Here is a 20,181-nt window from a genome sequence, read left to right on the forward strand (position 1 = left end):
AGAAGAGGGCTGGGATAGAGGCCAGAAATCTGCATTTTTCAACAAGCCAGCTAATACACAGATTCTAATACAGGCAGTCTGGGAACCGTACTTTGGGAACACCACCCGGGCCCTAGTAACTTCTCCTGGATGATGAATACCATTCTTCAAGAACTCCTGGGAGATAATTGGCTGTCCTTCCCCTTGGTGACATTCCACCAATGCTGATGGCTGGATGTCAAAGCATCCTTAACCAGTGAGGAATAATACACTTATGTCTGTTATAGGAAATCAATCCATAACTCTCCCCTTGTCAATCCAACCACACGCGCACGCGCACACACACACACACACACACACACACACACACACGCCACACCACAGATAAAGGATATACTGCCCGCCAGTCCCTGCATGTTTCTCTTAGCCTGCTTGCTGTGTATGTTCAATCTCCAGAGTGAATCCTGACAGAAACTATACTCTGAATTTTCCTGCGAAGTGGTCTTTGGGAAGGGGCACCCCCACCCCAAGGTAGTTAATTCCAAGTTATGTCCAACAGGGGTGGCTCTTCCTGGGTCTAAAAATTTGAAAAACTCTGTTCCCTTTAAGGTAGGCTATTAATGCAGATCTTTAAAAGTGATGTGTACACAGATTATGCAGAAACATTAACAAAAAAATGCTTGGGCGGAAAAAACAACCTATTCCAATTACAACAATGTAAAATACATGCGTATGAAAAAAATAGGAAGACACTCCGATTGTACCAGAGATTGCGTAAGGCTGGCAAGGTGAGGGGTGATGTGTCTTCCTCTTTTTGCTTCCCAAACCCCACACAAGCAGCTATACTGCATTTATTAACTTAAAAAACAAACCAAAAAAACAAACCCCAGCATTAGAAGACTAAGCAGGCCCTGTTTCGGGGCTTTTTTCTTCCCAAGCACTTTCCTACATGGCCCCGTAAAGGGTGATGTTTCCCGCCACTGGGCCACCATCTGCCACAGAAACCGGGTCCCCACCATGGGAAGTCAGAGCTCCTGAGCACCTGGCGCACTCTTCTGGAACATACCACAGTGTCCAACGCTTGAGGCCTCCACTTGCTCTTTGCCTTAGACCTGACCTCCACCACGGTTGCCCTGGGATCCTAGAAAGCCAGAAAAAGCAGAGGCCATATTAACCCGTTGGTGCACCTTCTCCAGCATTCCTGCGGCAGCCTCGGCTCACCATTCTGGACGACACCACCAGCAGAGGTCCCTGCTCCGGCCGTGAGAGGACCTCGAGTGAGGTCGGCTTGTAGCCCACAGTGTGGTGGAGATATCACCACCTTCCCGCTCAAACCAAGGCTTTGAGGGGCAACTTCATAAGCCCTCACAACAGTCTGTGCATCTCTGAAGAACTGTTTCCTATCTACAGGTGCAGTGTACATTTTTTTTTTTAAAATTCAGGATAATACCAAGTCAGAAATAGGAGAAATTACACACTACAAGCTGGAGAACTCAATCTTAAGACTGACTTCACACTTTTTTTCTTTTTTTAAGAGAGACAGCAGGGTGGGGGGGGCAGAGGGAGACAGAGAGAATCTTAAGCAGGCTCCATGTCCAGCGTGGACCCCGACGTGGGGCTCGATCTCACAACCCGGAGATTATGACCTGAGCTGAAATCAAGAGCCGGATGCTTAACTGACTGAGCCTCCCAGGCACCCTGCCCAACTTCACACTTTTAAGAGACTATAAATGGACAAAGAACTCAGTCCAACTGATTTGCTGATGAGGACGTATTTCAAAATCCACATTTCTCTCCGCAAATGGGAGTTGGCTCCAGGTGCTCTTTGCAAGGAACTCAAAAGTATCCAGCTTGCCAGGTTTTCCTGCACTTTCTAGTGAAGTAGAAAAAGGACAGCTCTCTTTTATTGACAGATAAACGTGCAGTGTTACAGACATGCCCCGTGGTTGCGTGACCTCCAGGGTCAAAGGGCGGAGCAGTGGGGAGAGTGACTCCTGGGAGGCAGTGTGGTCTGCAGAAGGGGCTGGAGAGTCACATACACTGGGATCCAGCCGTGCTCTGCTCCTTATTAACTCCAGAGAGTCTGTGCACAACTTACTTAACTTCCTCCCACATCACCTGTAAGGCGGGGACAGCATCGCCACCCTCACAGGCACCAGGAGGACTGAATAAAATCACGTAACACTGTCAGGCACTGTAGCAGGTACTCACAAGTTACCATTCCCCTTCCCAAATCACTAATAAACCTGCCTGGGGGCTTCGGCCAGGGGCATACATGACTCATCAAAGTAGAGATCTCTGAGCTTTCCTTGAGCACCACACAGGTTGCAGCTCGGCCACCAACCGCCCGTGGCCCTCTGACGTGCTGCGCTCTCCTGACCCGTGCTTCCCCCAGGCTCTCTTGTGGCTGGCTGCCTCCTGCTAATCACCCTGACCTTCACTCAGAGGTCACTGTGAGAGGCCTTCCCTGACCATCACACCTAGTACATTCCCGTTCCCTGCCCCCCGCCCCCAAGGCAGGTCTCTGTTCCTCTACCCTTTTACTTCCTGGCATCAGTCCCCATATGAAATTGACTTGTTCATTTGTGACTTTCTTCTCTCTAGATCTCCTCATCTGACCAGTGGAAGAGGAGGCTGGACCAGATGCTGTCTAAACTCCTTCCAGCTCTAGGAGTCTATTGTTCTAGACTGGTCCAGAAGATCCCGAGTTATCTCTGGTGACAGCATTCTGCTGCAGGGAGAGAGTGAAGCTATACAGTTCTTACGGTTTCTGACTTCATCTAAAAGGTCTACAGATCCTTTACTTTCAGATTGTTGAGCATTGTTTTCATGGAGTTCCGGTCTTATTGGTTCCCCAAAAATGCTACTGAGATGCAAGCGGAAAACTATGGTTCAGCAGGAAAATAGAGCAGGATCACCTCCCCTAACAGAGAAAGACTGGCTTGGGAACTTACAGAACAGTTTTCCCAGATCATCAAAATTCCAAATATTTCTTACCTCCATGCACAGCTGGTAGAGGACAAGACAAGCTGTGTGGTTAAAGAGACGATGCCTTTTCCAGTTGAAATCTACGACTCCATCTTTGTGGTCATGAGTTACTGTATTGGGGACAAATGGGAAGGCCGTGACTCACGGAAGCCATATGATAAGACAGAGAGGAGAAAGTATATTGCAGTGGAAGTCCAAAGGGATACGAAACATTGCTTTGGGAATATTTTGGGTCCCTAAGAAAACTAAGTGGATTCTGAACCTTGTAATGGGGTGGGAGGAAGGACAGCAAGGCTGAAAAAGTTAATTAGTGCCATTTACGCTCCTGGTTCTTCCCGGGCCCTTGGGCTCCACACCATAAACAACTCCCCCAGCCTTACCTTTAATTTTGTGGAAGATTTCTGGCACAAAAGCCTGAATGGCTTTGAACCTCTCCACCACGAACCCCAGGGTCGGGAACTGGCAGCTGCCGTAACTGATCAGCTGCTCTGCCAACACTTCTGGAAAAATCCTCTGAAGCCTCAGGGTTTGGAACCTAGTGAAGGCAGCTCCTAGAAAGTGAGGGAGGAACGAAGAAGGAAGGAGAAAGTGGTGGACCGTAAGATCAAAGCTAGGGGCACGTACTTACACACAAACCTCATTCTCAGTTCTGTAACCCAACACCCAGTGTGCCACGTGGGCGCCTAGGAGTCCGCCGGTGGCTCACCAATCCTCAGGTCCAGCTCCTGCCTCACGTCCACAGCATCACTCACTCTCTGATCGGGCTCGGTCAGGTTTTCACAGGCCACCCGGACAGCTCGGGGGGTGATCTCAGAGAAACGGGCTCTCAGCACCGGCAGATTGGGCTTCACTGTGCAAGAATCACCAAGGTCAAAGTCAAATCACCTTGCCGTCCCAGCATAAAGGGTCCATTTTTCTTAAACCACCCTGAATGGAAGGAAAACCATCTCAAGACGCTGTGAGGCACCCAATTTTCTGATTAGATTAAATAAAAGCATGCCTCGCCACCTACAAGGAAAACTTCACTATAACCGCTAAATTTAGTGCTGTCAGAAATAACAGTGGTATGAATTTTAGGGATTCAAGTGAATTTCAGCTATTCTCTTGGCAAGACTCTCGAGATCCTAATCTCACTTGCTCTCTTAGACACTTACGGAAAATAAAAAGGTCGTCAATGAAAAGATCCTACGGGGGAATTTCACGTCCTGGCATGGAAATAACCCAGGACACGTACACTGTCCCTGAAAGTTAATGTACTTAAATTCCCAGGAGTCATTACAGCCCTCCAAAGTACACAAACACACTTTGGGAAAACGGAAGCCGTCCACTCTCTGAAGCCTGAGAATGGGCTGCGCATCACTTCCTCTAAGTTACCTGAAATCATTAGCCCTGTTCGAGTCATTTAAATTCATTTCAACAAGCACGTATTAACATCCCGGCATTGTACAAAGGACACAGCAGACAAACAAACACGACATTCTAGAATTATTCTTCATACTGCACATATGTCATATATACGTTCTCTTAGAAATATTCAGTACGTAAAGAAATAGGATATACAAAGTCCTTGCTCTCGAGGAGCTGGCCATGTACTTGGACCTAACACGTCACAAGCCCTAGGCTACATGGTCTGTGCCACTGGTTAACTCATTTAGTCCTTATGCAGCCCTAACAGCTGTGTCAGACTGGCCTGACTTTCCAGAAAGATGCGGCACCCGAGGGTTTAGTAACTTGCTCCAGGACACATAGTTGGGGAGAACTGATGGATCCAGGGGGGAGACTCTCTGGGGAGGAACTCAGCCACAGCCCACTCACACAGAGGAACCATCTACTTCTGTGGTCCCAAACTACAGAAACTCAGAAGCCACAGCACTTACCGGCCCTGCACACGTGGATAATTTCAAACCCGATATTTTCACCTTCTCTATCACAGTCGGTCCAGATCACCAGGGCTTGGCACTGCTGAGTCTCTCGTTCCAGAGTTTTCTGAAATTCCCAGCGGGGAAAGAGCAGGGAGAGCACAACTGCAATCACTTGACACCTCTCTGCTAAAGAGATTTGACTGAAGACTAGTGATGTTCTTGGAATATGGCAACTTGGCGAGAAGGAGAGATCTGGGAAACTGCTCTTACCACCTCGAAGGATGCCAAGGCCACTAGTACAATCCTCCAGCTTAGAATCACAGACCTGTAAGTGAGCTTCTAGAAGCCTGAGGGTTTAATACAACTACCCGAGTCTGATGAAACCTAAAACTCAGTTCTAACGCATACTTATAACTCTCATGGCTCTGATAATGAACTGGTCCAAAAAAAAAAAAAATCCCTAAATTGAGTTTTACCCCAAGGCTTCCCAGTTCGCAGTGAACTAATTATAGGTGCTCTGACTGCTTGACTTGCTGTCAAATGACCCTTTACACTTTGTGGTCTCTCCATGTTAATTAGGGCTGAATCTAGGATTAATAACTTAACACTATTATTCCCAGGATTTAAACAACCACTACTTACAAAAAGGCTTACTTTAGTTCCTTGGCTACTTAGTTTAAATGGCCTCATTTATATGAGTACGAGTAATTTTTAAAAGTATGGTACTGGGACACCTGGGTGGCTCAGTCGGTTGAGCGTACGACTCTTGGTTCAGGCTGTGATCTCAGGGTTGTGGGATCAAGCCCTGAGCTGGACTCCACGCTTATCGTGGAGTCTGCTTGGAGTTCTCTGTCTTCCTCTACCTCTACCCCTCCCCCCACTCACATTCTCTCTCTCTAAAAGAAATAAAATCTTTAAAAAGTATATTAAAAAATAAATAAAATCATGGTACTAAGTGTGGTGGGAAACTTGATCTCTAGATTCTAATGCATTCAGAACACAGGAATCACAGTTCAATTATTTTGCACTCGGAAGCTGCTCGACTCCAGTGCCACATGTCTTCCAAAACATCCTACCTTGATGTCTACAAAATTCTCTGGGCAGTACTTTTCAATTTCTGCTTCAAAGAGGACAAGGGGATTGCAGCTCTGCCTAGAAGAGAAATGAAAACACAACATATCCAACCTCAGCACAGGATGCAAAGTCCCCCATTTTAATGAGAAAAAATTGCTCCAGTGTGCTCACAGGTGGATCCCCAACAGAAAAAGTCCCACATGAAAACGCCAGAGAATTAAAAGCAAGGCTATGACCCTCTGTACAAAGCACTTCCTACTTTCTGTGACAACAGGAGTGGCCAAGAAGAAATTCTGGAACTCTTTCATGCATGTCTGCAACAGGATAAATGTAATCCAAGGACTATGTGAAATAGGTCTAGCTATTTTAAGGGAAATACACTTCAGAGTGGTTGTTCATTCTAAACATATGGCAGAAATTCACAATGGTTGAGTTGATCTTAGGTCACTGCTGTGGTCTCTATGGTTTTCATCCCCTCAAAATGCACATGTTGGAATCCTAACACCAGTGTGATGGTGTTAGCAGGGAGAGACTCACAGGTGACTGTGTCACAAGGGTGGTGGTACCTCATGAATGGGATTAGTGCTCTTATAAAAGAGGCCCCAAGAGCTCCCTAAGTCCTGCCACAAGATGAGGACACAAGATGAGGTCAGCAGAGTACAATGGGGAAGAGAGCTCTTCACCTGACTGTGTTGGCACCCTGAGCTCCTACTTCCAGCAGCCAGAACTGGGAGAAATAGATTTCTGTCATTTATGAGCCCCTCGAGTTGATGACATTTTGTTACAGCAGCCCGAATGGACTGAGACAGTATTGTAAGCTCTACAGTGAGATCAACATGCCTCAAAATTCCTGTAGCATTTCACAACTTACTGTAATAATCAGAAAGTTCTTCCCCCAGGAATTGTACTGACCATTTGCGAAACTGCATCTGGAAATCATGGGCCAGCAAGTGTCCAGAAACTGAAGTCATTATCATGGTAACATTCTGAATGATAACAAAATTCACATTAGTCTTCTAGAAATTATATTTTGCCAGATCATCCAAATAAAAGGGAGAAACTTCTATTAAGGAAAAAAAAAAGGGGGTTGCCAGGGGCTTGGGGGCAGGTGGGGAGGAATGAACAGATGGAACACAGAGGACTTTAGGGGCAGTGGGAATACTCCACATGGTGTTAGAAGGATGAATACATGTTATACTTTTGTCCAAACCCGTAGAACATACAATACCAAGAGGTAACCCTAATATAAAGTATGGACTTTGGCTGCTTATGATGTGCCAGTGTAGGTTCGACTATACAAATTTATCACTCTGGTGAGTGATGTTGATCATGGGGTGGGGGTGGGGGTGGGCGGTGTGTATATGTGTGTGGGGGGGGCAGGGGTTCTATAGGAAATCTCTCTACCACCCTCTCAATTTTGCTCTAAAAATCTGAAAAGGGTCTAAAAAAAAAGTCTGTAAAAAAATAAAACTAAACCTAGTTGATCAGGAAGAAATGAACATAAATATGTCTCCTTGAAGCCAAATGCCATAGTAATACAATCACCATTCTGATTCTAGCACCATGATGCCTTTGATGGGATTTAAAGTTTCCTCAAACTCTTATGTATTAGCTCCTTTCTTGTTATAAAGAGATGGGACCACATTTAATTAAAAAGTGACTTCCTTATAAATTATAAAATGGTTGCCTGTCATCAGGGATCTTTAGGTCTTAACAATCGTTATTCTTAAAAGATTGTGACTTATTCTACAGTGGACAGGCTCATTCTTCTCAATCGAATAACTCAAGATACAAGGAATTTAGGGACGACCTGTAGTAAACAGCTGCTCTTTTTATAGCCATAACGAAAAACTCCAGGAACGTACCCCAAAATGGCACACGGATCTAAAAGCCACCTACCTGGCCATATAGATGATAATCAAATTCATAGACCTTGTTGAATTTTGAAAATCCTTCCCTCTATAATAAAACAAAAATACAATAGATCAATTACGTTGAAAACAAAGGATTCCTCAGCCTAAAGATGAAGCAGGACCCTGGCAAGCGATAATATTGAAAAGTAACAGTATTTCCTAAAGATAAAAACTAGGCTATATTACTAAGACCATTTATCAAATGGCTCCTTGAAATAGTTACAAGCACACAATTGGTAGAGTCCATGGAGTTTTTACGCTGGAAGGTAACCCGGAGGTCAGCTAATATAACATCTTTTCATGGATGAGAATGGATGTGTCCAAGGTCACATCACAAATTAAAGGCAGAAGAACGGTTAGGACATAACTCTCTTGACAATTTTCTCCTTCTTCCCCATATGCTTTTACTACTCTCTGGCTGTACAATTGTACCTGTCAACTGTGAACACAGGCGAGTCGTTCACTTTTCTGATCAATTTATTTTTGAATAAATTTACCTCTGGGGTCTCCTGTGGCTCTAAAATCCAGTAACACTATGAGCCCCAGTCAGAACTGGAAGCCCGTCTATAAGCAATTCTTCAGCTTGTAATCGTGGATGAATAAGACCCTCTCTGAGTAGATCCCACTTTTCTCCACAGGGACATTAAAAGTAGTTACACACGTGAGTTTTGCACCAACACTACACAGAAGACAAGAAAATGGCCAACTGGGAACTGGAGAAATGTTCAAGTGCCGAGAGAAGGGTCAGTGTCGAGAAGAGTCTTCCTCCATCTCACAAAGACAATTTTTCTGAGTGGAATAGTAAATGAGTTTCTCTTTGAGGCATATGGATGATTTTTTTTTTTTTAAAAGATTTTATCTGAGAGAGAACAAATGAGCAGGGGAAGGGGCACAGGGAGAGAGAATCCTCAAGCAGACTCCCCACTGAGCACAGAGCCAGACACAGGGCTCGATCCGAGGACCCCGAGATCACCATCTGAGCCGAAGGCAGATGCCCAACTGACTGAGCCACCCAGGCGCCCCCATAACGACAAATTTTAAGAGGGATTTTATTTTAGTATCTGATACTTAAGAGTTTACTGGTTGCCAATATCACCAAGAAAAGAAATTCCTCCGTACAAACTCCAATTGCTAGTTAAGTCCTTCTAGTAATAGAGTAGAAATTGTCTAATCAGTAGTTTCTGACTTTTTTTCATGAGCAGTGTCACAACTTTTTTTTCGAGAAAATGGTTTCTGACTTTTTAAGAAAGCTCTGAAGCCTTCCCAAACAAACACTAATATGGACCCCGATATATAACAAGGTTGAAGTCGGCTTACTCAACCTCTCCCCAGCCCAGCCCCAAGTGACTCCTGAGGTGCACATCCACTGTCCCTTGGGTCTCTTGGGAACGCAGTCTGAAAACCACTGTTTCAGATATACTTTTCAAGATAAATAACTTGTCCGATAACATGGCGTGTGACCCCACAACAGGGCTCTTCCAGGTGGTCTCCTCTGCCAGTGGTAGCCTCGAGGATGTGAAATGTTTTTCCTGACATTTCAAACTTGCCCCCCTACAAGTCCCATCTAAGGATGGCGCACAATTTTGTATGATTCCCCATTTGCGTGAGGTGCTCAGGGAAAGTGGATGCTCCCAAATTACAGTAGTTCTGGAGTCTGGAGAAAGAAAAACAAAAACAAAAGCAAGCTGGTAGACCAAGAATGAAACTTTCGTGATCCCTTCTGCAGTGTTGTCCACTCTATTAAAAACAAAACAAGCTCCTTCTCTAAGCACTCTGTAGGGACTTTCACACTGCTGTCACTAAATGTACAGCAGGATTCATTAAGATTTCTTTCCGAAGGTAAAAAATAAAACCATGAAAAGACTGTACACACGTAGAAGGTTGTAGTTTTCAATGTGCTTCTGAATGCCACTGTAAATGGAACTGTTTTCTTAATTTTCTTTCCGATTGTTCATTGCTACTAATTTGTGTGCGTTGATCTTGTATCCTGCAACTTTGCCGAATTTATTAGCACCAATGGTCTTTTGTGACCTCTTTAGGATTTCTATTCTATAAGATCATGTTGTCTGCAAATAGACATTTTTTTTTAAAGATTTTATTTATTTGAGAGAAAGAGAGAGCACATGAGAAGGGAGGAGGGGCAGTGGGGAAGGGACAAGCAGACTCCCCGCGGAGCAGAGAGCCGATGTGGGACACCATCCCAGGACCGTGGCGTCATGACCTGGGCTGAAGGCAGATGCTTAACCGACTGAGCCACCCAGGCGTCCTGCAGATGGACATATTTTTAATTCTTCTTTCCACTTTAGATGTATTTTTCTTGCCTAACTGCTTTAGCTAGAACTTCTAGTAATTTGGGATAGCAATGGGGAAAACAGGCAATCTTGTCTCATTCCTGATCTCAGAGGAAAAGCTTTCAGTCTTTCATCCTCCAGCTAAGGTTAGTAATGGGATTTTCAAAAAATGCTTTTTATCATGAAGGGGATTAAATTTTTATCAATTTTGTTTTCAGCATCAATTGAGGTAAACAATGTAGGTTTTAGGTGGGGGATTACTGGGGTCATATCTGTGTTTTATAAAGTCACTTTGGCAATGGAGAATTTCAGGAGTGAAAGGCCAGGGAGAAAGCGACCAGAGTTTTCCACGTGAGGGGTCAGAGGCCTGCACTCTACAACACATCAGCTCTTGCTCCCACTATCCAGGAGCTAGAAATGGAGGTCTAAGGACCTTGGGAACCTTTAAAGAAAAAAGGGCAGAGAACTTCTTCCCCATACTCTTAGAAATGGCCTCCAGAAAACCATTTCACGATCCACTTCAATTTGACAGATTTTCCTGAACAGTTCTTGCTGCCTCCGTGCCAACTCTTATACAAAATCTTTTACCTTCCCTTCCTTTGCACCTCCAGCGTGTCTAGGACACATTCTCATCCCTTACTTGCCTGTTTTTTGGAGTTTGTACCAATAGGAATAGGGCTGATGTTCGCTCTAATCCCAAACCCTAGGCAGTACTGCCCCACCAATATGCGTTCACAGACTGCGAAGTCAGTGCGGCTGCAGAACGCAGGGGATGCGACAGAGATGCGGAGAGCTAGTCAGCTGGGAACGCTCGGACAGAGCCTGACTACCAAGTCAAAGGACTCTGGTTAGTGGTTCCCAACAAATGAGTTTTCGAATCACAGGGACTAATGTTAAAAGACAGACTTCTCTGATCTCACCCCAGACCCACAGAATAGCCGGTGCCCCAGCTGGTTCCGATCATCAGACAAGTTTGGGGACCGCTGCTGTGGACGAGGAGGAGCCAAGGTTTTCAAGTACACGGGTGAAACGTCTGACTATACTTTTGCATGCCTATGTTTCGGAAAAGACAGGAAGCCAATGCAATGACCCAGAAGCGGGAGAAGTGGCCTCCGTGCGTGCTCCCAGCGCGCGCCTCGCCGTCCCGCTGGGTGATCGGGACGGCTCCCTCACCCGCACAGCTGATCGGAAATACGCCTCCTTACCCGCCTCATGCGACCGTTGGACAGCAGGTCGGCGATCCCCTTGGCCGCGTCGTTTTTCTCGGCCACACAGAGAATTTTCCGCACGCCTCGGAAGGCCACCTCCATGGCAGCGCGGGACAGGGTCCGGGCTCCCGGCCGTTTCAGCCAGCGGAGCGCGCAGCGGGCGACCGGGAAGATCATCCCTAGGCCCCGCGCCCGCAGCCGCCCCCCGGGTGCCCACGCATGCTGGAGAAGCCAGAGGTGAGGTCCACCTGGCCCCCGTCCTAGGGGAACTGGGGCCTCCGGGAGCCGCCAGCGCCACCTCCCGCGGCCCGTCACCTCCCCTCAGCCCCGCGGGGCTTTGCACCCGCTGCCTCTGCCGGGAATCCCGCACCGCAAGCGTTCCGCTTCCGCCCGCCTTCTCGGGCTACATCCGCCCCGCGCGAGCGCCACAGGACCGCGAACTACAACTCCCAGACGGCCCCGCGCTCCTGGACCCCTAGCACATTTCCGCTCCTCCGCCCCACTTCCTTCGCTTCCCGACAGCGGTTTGTAGTCGATTCGTCCTTGGGAGAGGCCGCCGGGCAGTTCTGCCCAAACCCGTCGCTAGCTCGCAATTTTTCTGTCCCGCTCGGAAGTCTATGCGGACGCTTCCGGGTCACGCGGCTCAGACCCCACGAGTCATGTGACACCAAGATGGCGGCGCCGCGGTAGCTGGCCCCGGGTTGTGGCGTCCGCGGAGCCGCGACGGTTTCTGTCCTCGGGCCGTGGGGGCGGCAACGCTTGACTGGCCCCTGCGGCGGCCCGTCGCCCCGCGTTAGGCACCCGTTCAGGGCTCGGCTGTTGCTGTCGCGGTGGGTTCGGGGGAGTGCCGGTGACCTCGCTGCAGGTGTCCTGCGCCGGACGCTCTCGCCGGAGGAGGAGGAGGAGGAGGAGGAAGAGGAGGGCAACCGGCCTGCCGGGTCTCCTGGACCTGCGGAGTCCATGGGCTTCTGAGGGCTCTGGAGGAGCTATACCTCTGAGGGGACTGTGGGAGTTCCAGTCTTCGACAGTGTGAGGGGCAGCCTAGTACCCCTGAGGGCGCAAAGAAGGCCGCAGGGACTTTGCTTCCTCTTCCTGAGGCCTTGCTTCCCTGCGTTGATTACCCCCTCATTCTTTCTCCCTTCCTCTCAATGTTCTCTCCGTATATCTAAAAATATGATCAGCGCCCCTGACGTGGTGGCCTTCACCAAAGAGGAGGAGTACGAGGAGGAGCCTTACAATGAGCCCGCCTTGCCCGAGGAGTACTCGGTGCCACTCTTCCCCTTCGCCAGCCAGGGAGCCAACCCATGGTCCAAACTGTCCGGGGCCAAGTTCTCGCGGGACTTCATCCTTATTTCCGAGTTCTCCGAGCAGGTGGGACCCCAACCCTTGCTGACCATCCCCAATGACACCAAAGTTTTTGGTACTTTCGATCTCAATTACTTCTCCTTGCGGATCATGTCTGTGGATTACCAGGCCTCCTTTGTGGGCCATCCCCCTGGTTCTGCCTACCCCAAGCTGAACTTTGTGGAGGACTCCAAGGTGGTGCTGGGAGACTCCAAGGAGGGAGCCTTTGCGTATGTGCACCACCTTACCCTGTACGACCTGGAGGCCCGGGGCTTTGTGAGGCCCTTTTGCATGGCTTATATCTCAGCGGACCAGCACAAAATCATGCAGCAGTTTCAGGAGCTCTCAGCTGAATTTTCCAAAGCTTCCGAGTGCCTGAAGACAGGCAACAGGAAAGCATTTGCGGGAGAACTTGAAAAAAAACTGAAAGACTTGGATTACACCAGGACAGTGCTGCACACGGAAACGGAGATCCAGAAGAAGGCCAATGACAAAGGCTTTTACTCATCTCAGGCAATTGAGAAAGCCAATGAATTGGCTAGTGTGGAGAAGTCTATCATTGAACATCAAGACCTGCTGAAGCAGATCCGCTCGTACCCTCATCGGAAGTTGAAGGGGTCTCCTTTGTGTTCTGGGGAGACGGAGCACACCCAGGATCAGGCCAGCCAGGCAGCCACTACCTCTAACCCTGATGAGTCTGCTGACCCAGACCTTTACACCTGCAGACCTGCTTATACCCCAAAACTCATCAAAGCAAAGTCCACCAAGTGTTTTGACAAGAAGTTGAAGACCCTGGAAGAGCTCTGTGACACTGAGTATTTCACCCAGACCTTGGCTCAGCTCAGCCACATAGAGCACATGTTCAGAGGAGACCTGTGCTACCTCCTGACCAGCCAGATTGACAGAGCACTTCTAAAACAACAGCATATAACAAACTTCCTCTTTGAAGATTTTGCGGAGGTCGATGACAGGGTGGCAGAGAAAGAAGAGAGCGCACCCCCTAGGCCCGTTCCCGGCAGGCCGCCTTCTAGGTCTCTGGAAGAATGTCCGATTCCTCAAGTGTTAATTAGCGTTGGTTCCTACAAGTCCAGTGTGGAGTCCGTGCCGATCAAGATGGAGCAGGAACTTGGAGATGAGTACAGGGAAGCGGAGGTGACAGAAGTGAGCAGTTTTGACCCCCAGGAAAACTTGGATTTCCTGGATACGGATATGAAAGGGAGCATCAGCAGTGGCGAAAGCATCGAGGTTCTGGGCACGGAGAAGTCCACCCCTGTGCTGCCTAAGTCTGACAGCCAGACCAGCCTCACGGTGCCATTGAGCCCCCAGGTGGTCCGGAGCAAAGCGGTCAGCCACAGGACCATCAGCGAGGACAGTATTGAAGTCCTCAGCACCTGCCCCTCGGAGGCCCTCATCCCTGACGATTTTAAGGCCAGCTACCCAAGTGCCATTAACGAAGAAGAATCGTATGCAGATGATAGTGAGGGAGCCATCCACTTCCAGGCAAGCGTCAGCCCGCCGGAGCTGGGTGAAGCAGAGGAGGGCAGCTTAGAAAATCCCCTGTCACAAATAGACTCCTCCTGCTGCATTGGGAAGGAGAGTGACAGTCTGCGGGTGCCCCTCTCCACTCCAGCCCACACCCCCTCGGAGCAGGACGGAGTAGTGAGCATCCCTCCGCAGCGCTGTATGCAGAAGGACCAGGGGTTCCGCGTGGACTTTGCCGTGGAAAATGCCAGCCCTTCCCGAGACAACAGTTCCGAAGGCTTCCCTGCTGATGAGCTGGATCCGAACCGCCTGCTGGCGAGCCGGGATGCCAGTAAGACCAGCCTGGACAACTGCTCAGACACTACCAGCAACATGAGCAGTGTAGCCTCCACCAGCTCGGACAGGACTCCCTCTTCTGCTCACCCCACCGGCCCCTCTTCCGAGAGGCATAAAAAGAGGGCTGGCCAGAACGCCTTAAAATTCATCCGTCAGTACCCCTTTGCCCACCCGGCCATCTACTCCTTGCTCAGCGGGAGGACACTTGTCGTCCTAGGGGAGGATGAGGCCATAGTGAGAAAGCTGGTGACAGCGCTGTCCATCTTTGTCCCCAGCCACAGCCGTTTCGCCAAGCCGGTGAAGCACTGGGTCTCCTCTCCTTTGCATATCATGGATTTTCAGAAGTGGAAGCTTATTGGCCTGCAGAGGTAACTGGTTACCCGCGGTGGGGAAGGGCCCTGTCCCGTTAGAGACGAGGCTTCAGACGTACATTTCTCTGGGGGAGGTGCACAGGGTCGCGAGGTGGGCCCGGAATTGGGCGACCTGGCTTCCACACTGGGCCCTCAACACTAACCAGCTTACTCTGTAACTTTTGGCAGATCATTTCCTTTCTCTGGCCTTCTGTTTCCTCGTTCCTTGCATGAGGGGTTGCCGTTCCGAGGTGGTGGTTGCCAACCCTGGTCTGCGATCTGCCGTGTCAGAATTATTTAGGAGAGTTTTTTTAGATCATGGACTTCCGGGTCCCACCCCCCAGAGATTCTGGTTCACTTGGTCTGGGGTGAGACCTGGAGTTTATCTGGTGTCCAGCAGGGTTTGGGGAACAGCCGAACTTGGAGATCTCAGGTTCTCGCTGATTCTCAAATTCACACTATGGTGTAAAGGACTGAAGAGACATTGGCTTCTGAGAAAGGGCCGTGGTTGTCTCAGAAGGTGGCAGCCATCACTGGTGACAGGGACATCAGGGGGCGCCGGTGGCTTTCACTCCACTGTCCTATTTGCCTTAGGAGGCTGTCTTTTTTTTTTTTTTCCCTAGAAGTGTGTGTTCATAAGGAGACAGAAGAGCCAATTCCTCTTTTCTCTGTTTGATTGCTTTCTATCTCATTTTCCCACAATACTTGTGTTGCAGTAGACTCCTTTTCTTTTTTCCAGATACTGCTTGGCAAGTTGTTGGGCCCAAGGGTCTCTTTCCCTCGGGGTATGCACGGTGTTCAGTTTCCACGTTTCCTTCTCTGCACCCCACTTGGCACATCTGTAAAACAGAGGTGCTGACACAGCCAGTCTGTGCTTCCCGTGCTGCACGGGAAGAGAGAACACTGCAATCAGGAACTGTTTGTTCCAATTTTCCGACTCTCCTTTTGCATCGGTCCCTAGTATCAGTGAGGTCCCTGCCACCCGAGTTGCCTGGCGTTTGCCCCTCTTGCAGAAGCCACCCGGCCCTCGCTCTGACCCTTGCTGCGTGTTCAAACTAAACAGTAAATTAAAAGGATAAAAAAGCTTTCCCCGGGGTTGTGGTGGTGGCATTTAATAAGCAAGCGGCACCTCCACGGCCTGCCTCGGCTCACTGGCCATGCTGGTGGGGTGCTGGGGTGCCGTCTGCAGGTACCTGGGCAAGGCCACTGCCCTGGAAGAATTCACAGCTGAGGAGGGGAGACAGGTGCCAGAGAGGAGAGTGCCAACAGCGGGTGCGTCGCGCGTTCTAAGAAAACAAAGGGGGGGCGACTGAGTGACGGGTGGGAAGCGAGGGAGAGGGGCACCTGGGGAAGGCTTGGGGTCTTTCGCTGGAGGCACCAGGAGGGCGAGCTTGCCAGTGTGGGGGAAGAGTGATGACATGGGGACTTGGTGTGACGTGGCCCAGACCCCTGGACCAGCCCCTTCCCCGGGCCGCACAGGAGACCACCGAGCGGGGTCCTCGCTTATGGGTGCAGAACCAGGCTCGGGAGTGAGAGGCTGCACGGGGCGCCCTTGCGGACTTTGTCCTTCCTCCCGGGATCCGGTCCCTCTGCTGATGCCAGCTCTGTGCTCGGGTGTAACCCGTCTGTCCCAGCAAGGCAAGGGCTTTTCAGGGATTGCTTTTGCCCCGGATCTTGGTGGAAGAATGGGTCCGTGCCCCTTGCAGACACATACCTCTTCTCCGAGTCACTCCCCTCGCTCCAACCCTTGACCTTTTTCCCTTTTCCTCCCCCAGAGATGGAGAATGTAAAACGCACATGGGTCTGTTGTCAGCTGGCTTATCCAGGACCTGGCTCAGGACAGTCTTGCCCTTCCCAGAGGGCTTTCCCCAAAATTCCCTCCTTAGAATGTGCCAGGATGGCAGAAGAAGTTCATCTCTTACGCCAGCTCTGTGCCGTTGGGTACGTGGCTGGAGGGCTGCGTTGAGGATTCTGAGGCCTGGGCGGGGCTGCCTTGGGCAGCCTGCTGTGATCAGTTCATGAAGTCTGTGGCTGCAGGAGAGGGTAGCTGGTGGGCGGGCTCCCTGAGGTGGAGGAGGTGTGAGGTGGTCTGAGTCCCTGGCTGGCCCTACCAGTATTCATCCACCGTGGGCACCTGAGCACGTCACTCCTCCTCTCGAGGCTTTGTTCCCTCCTAGGAAAATGAGAGGGTTGGATCACTGAATGATCGTTTGCCGAATATTTATAGAGGACTATGAAGTGCTAGCCACTCGGCCCACTGCCAGAATCATAAGGCGAGTCAGCCGTGGTGCGTCCCTGTGACAGGGCAAGCACGGTCTTCAAAGGCCGGTCCTTCACGCCGGTCCCAGCTCTGTCACCACACTGTCAGCCTGACCTCTGAGGCTGTTCGCATCTGCAGATGGAGTTGCCAAGACCTGTCTCGTGAGAGCGGGTGTGGAAAGGCCCATTGCATCTGGTCTGTGCCTGATCAGTGTGAGTGCGTCTCTGCTAACCTAGCGGGGATGCGTGCAGAGTCAAGGGAGGCAGGCCGAGGCAGTAGACGCTGAGTGTGGCCCTCACCAGCCCGGCTTTGGAGCCTTTAAGCATCCCTCTGTGAAGCCGAGAGGCCCATCAGAAGCGACAGACGAGAGCGTTGCAAACAGCCCCGAGTGGGGAAGTGTCTCCTGTTGCTCATGTTCTCAAACCTTCTGGGCGTGCACGGATGTTGGGTATTAGCCAGGTCTGCCTCCAGAGGTCCTACTCTGGTGTGAGATACAGTGGTGGGGGTTGGAGGCCTTTTTCCCTAGGGGCCGTGTCACTGCAGTGGGGACTGGATTTGCCACAGCTCTCCCAAGGAAATCCTGGGAGGTGAGCAGCAGACACCATCTGAACGTGTCTTGAGATGAAAAGCCGTGGAGTCGTGGCCTGGGGTGGGTAGAGAGGGGCGCTGTGGGTGCTGTGACCTCAGGTCCTGATGCTTCCCCTATCAGCCGTGTGGATTTGGACCAAGCCTCTCCTCTCTCTCATTGATTCAACAAGGCTTGTTGCACACGCCTGTGAGAGGGCTTCTGGGGCTCCCTGTGTGGAGCTGCAGGAAAGGGTCACATCTGGAAAGAACGTAACGCCCTTTGCTGTGCTTGCCCTTTGAAGTGCTCAGAGCTGTGGGTATCGGCGGTGAGTCAGCCCAGCAGGCAGCGCCAGTGTTGAAACTGGGAGGCCAGAGGAGGCCCATCTGAGGATCAGCATTAAAGAGTAGTAGTAGAAGAGGGGCCTTTGTGTGGCCGTGAACTTTCTTGCCCCGGGGGAGCTCCGCTCTAGAGGGGGTTGAGCCCGTGTGCTGGGTTAATCTGGAATCCGAGAACTGTGACCCAGGAGAGTCTCTCCCCAGTCAGGTACTTCGACTCCAGCTAAAACCAGCTGAGATGATGAACTGACTCTCACCCCCACAACTGCCAGTTTCATTAGCCCTTGATGTTTTTTCTCCCTAAAGTAGGCCTCCTGCCTGGAGATGCTCGTGAGTTGGCTCCATCACTTGTGGGTACGAGATGGGCAGATAATCACGTTGGTTTCCTATTATTTTAAATCAAAATGAAGGATCAGTGTATTGCTACCAAGTCGCAGGAACAGGCCCCGGACAGAGCTCAGTACCGACGGGAAGAAGTGCTAGTTGCGGGGGGGGGGGGGGGGGAGGCGGTCAGAGGCCTCGGTCGAGTCCCGGCTCAACCACTTTGTAGCTGGCGGACCTTGTGTGAGCCACGGCCCCTCTCTGGGCCTCCATGTTCATGCCCGCCCAGAGCCTACCCCCGGCGTTGGGACGGACCGTAAGGAATCTAAGACAGGTGTGGGAGGTGAAGCGTGGGGCTCTCAGTGCCGCCGAGGACCAGAGGTGTGGGCTCACCTCTTTCCATGTTGCCTCGGCCCCTGGTGAGGAGCGCTGTGGGGAAACACATGGAGGAAGAGTCAGACGGAGCAGCATCTTCTGAAAAAGCAGTGCTCTGTGGGTGGGGGTAGGTGTGGGATGCCAGAGCTCCCCGGGAATGGCCGGGCCTGAGGCAAGGTGTTCAGCACGACCAGTGGCTAGAATGGAGCAGCAGGAGGACGGGGTGAGGCCTGGCTTCGCTGCCGTGCAGAACCTCGGGGGGCTGGATGTGCCCAGCTCGAGGAGGCCTTTGGCTTACGGACTGGGCCCCTCCTGGGGTGGGGGTTGCGGGGCAAGGGTGCCTCGGGAACTGCCTGAGCACATTGGTAGTGTGACTGAGGAGGCCCGTGTCCCCGAGAAGCCAGTGAGCCGCCTATACGTCCTGCTTCCTCGTCGCCCACGTGATGGGGGCCACAGCCCACTGCTTGCCTCATGGTCTTCGGGACGCACGGCCAATGTGGCTGTTTTCTCATCTCTGCGACCCTGCTCTTGTGTAGTCCCAGGTTCTCGAAGCCCACCTTTGTTGTAAGGTCCAGCTCCGAGGCTGTTCCTCCAGAACCTTCCTGGCCCAGCCTCCCCCTTTCACTCCAGGTCCTGTGTGCATGTCTTTTCTTCCCGGCTGACCAGGCTCATGCCTCACTCCCTTCTTCCGCCCCCAGGTCACCGCCTGGTGTATAGTAGGTGCTACTAACTGTACAAGGACGTGACACCACCCAGGAAGGAAAAAATATAACGAGATTGCCTTAGTCCCCCAAGTGCCTGTCAGTCCTCTGTACAAAATAACCTGAGGCCTAACGCAAGCTCTCAAATCCAGACGTGGGTCAGTCCGTGAAATCTCTGGTCAGCTAGACCTTTGCCAGACTGCAAGGCTGGCAGACTCTGGCTGCTCTGGGAAGACTGATGCTAGAGGGTTTTAAAGAGCTGCTTCCTAGGGCGGGTCACCCTGACCCCTTCCCTCGTTGAGCAAGCCCTCTGCTTGCCTCTGCTCCGTGGGCGCCATAGCGGGCAGTGGGCCAGGAGGCCAAATCAGCTAGTCCCGGGCCCGCAGAAGCTCCGTGCGGTGGGAGAGACGGGGGATAGGTGGCCGGCACCACCCTGCTCGGTGCCAGGCTGATGAGACTGAGGGCCAGGCGCTGTCCTAAACACGACCAGTTTTGTCTCTGCAGTGACCGTGTGAGGCAGGACCGGTTATCTCTGTCGTACAGATGGGGCTCAGAAGGCTTAGGGAACTTGGCCGAGGTCACAAAGCAAAAGAGTAGAGAAGCAAAGGAGGGAATCACAGGTGGCCAGGTAAGGTTTGAGTTGGTATAGAAGCAAGTACAAATGGAAGGGAAGGGTGTTCCGGGTGGAGCATTCAGGCCCGTGATTCTGAGGCCCTACCGAAAGCGTGGCATGGCTGCAAGGAAGTCATTGTGAAAGTAACAGGCGGGGACTGGGTCACGCGGGGCCTGTGGGC

The 20,181-nt window shown here is 50.9% G+C and overlaps 2 protein-coding genes across 2 annotated transcripts in view; one reads left to right on the forward strand and one right to left on the reverse strand.

Moving 5' to 3' along the window:
- Window positions 1-11,948, reverse strand: part of TOP3A (DNA topoisomerase III alpha) — a 27,258-nt gene extending 15,310 nt beyond the window's left edge. Inside the window, exons 1-9 of the mRNA XM_028089533.2 lie at window positions 11,313-11,948; window positions 7,803-7,862; window positions 6,816-6,889; window positions 5,906-5,981; window positions 4,845-4,953; window positions 3,674-3,817; window positions 3,348-3,518; window positions 2,977-3,077; window positions 1,046-1,120 (exon numbers count right to left, since the gene is read on the reverse strand). Of these exons, the coding sequence (XP_027945334.1) occupies window positions 1,046-1,120; window positions 2,977-3,077; window positions 3,348-3,518; window positions 3,674-3,817; window positions 4,845-4,953; window positions 5,906-5,981; window positions 6,816-6,889; window positions 7,803-7,862; window positions 11,313-11,492 (990 nt within the window). The 5' untranslated portion in view covers window positions 11,493-11,948. The remainder of the gene's footprint in view (window positions 1-1,045; window positions 1,121-2,976; window positions 3,078-3,347; window positions 3,519-3,673; window positions 3,818-4,844; window positions 4,954-5,905; window positions 5,982-6,815; window positions 6,890-7,802; window positions 7,863-11,312) is intronic.
- SMCR8 (SMCR8-C9orf72 complex subunit) overlaps window positions 11,804-20,181 on the forward strand; it is a 13,852-nt gene continuing 5,474 nt past the window's right edge. The window contains exon 1 of the mRNA XM_028089534.2: window positions 11,804-14,845. Within this exon, the coding sequence (XP_027945335.1) occupies window positions 12,489-14,845 (2,357 nt within the window). The 5' untranslated portion in view covers window positions 11,804-12,488. The remainder of the gene's footprint in view (window positions 14,846-20,181) is intronic.

Source organism: Eumetopias jubatus, unplaced genomic scaffold, assembly GCF_037043125.1.
Source record: "Eumetopias jubatus isolate StellerSeaLion01/CBP00866 unplaced genomic scaffold, mEumJub1_p1.0 scaffold_10, whole genome shotgun sequence".
Classification (NCBI taxonomy): domain Eukaryota; kingdom Metazoa; phylum Chordata; class Mammalia; order Carnivora; family Otariidae; genus Eumetopias; species Eumetopias jubatus.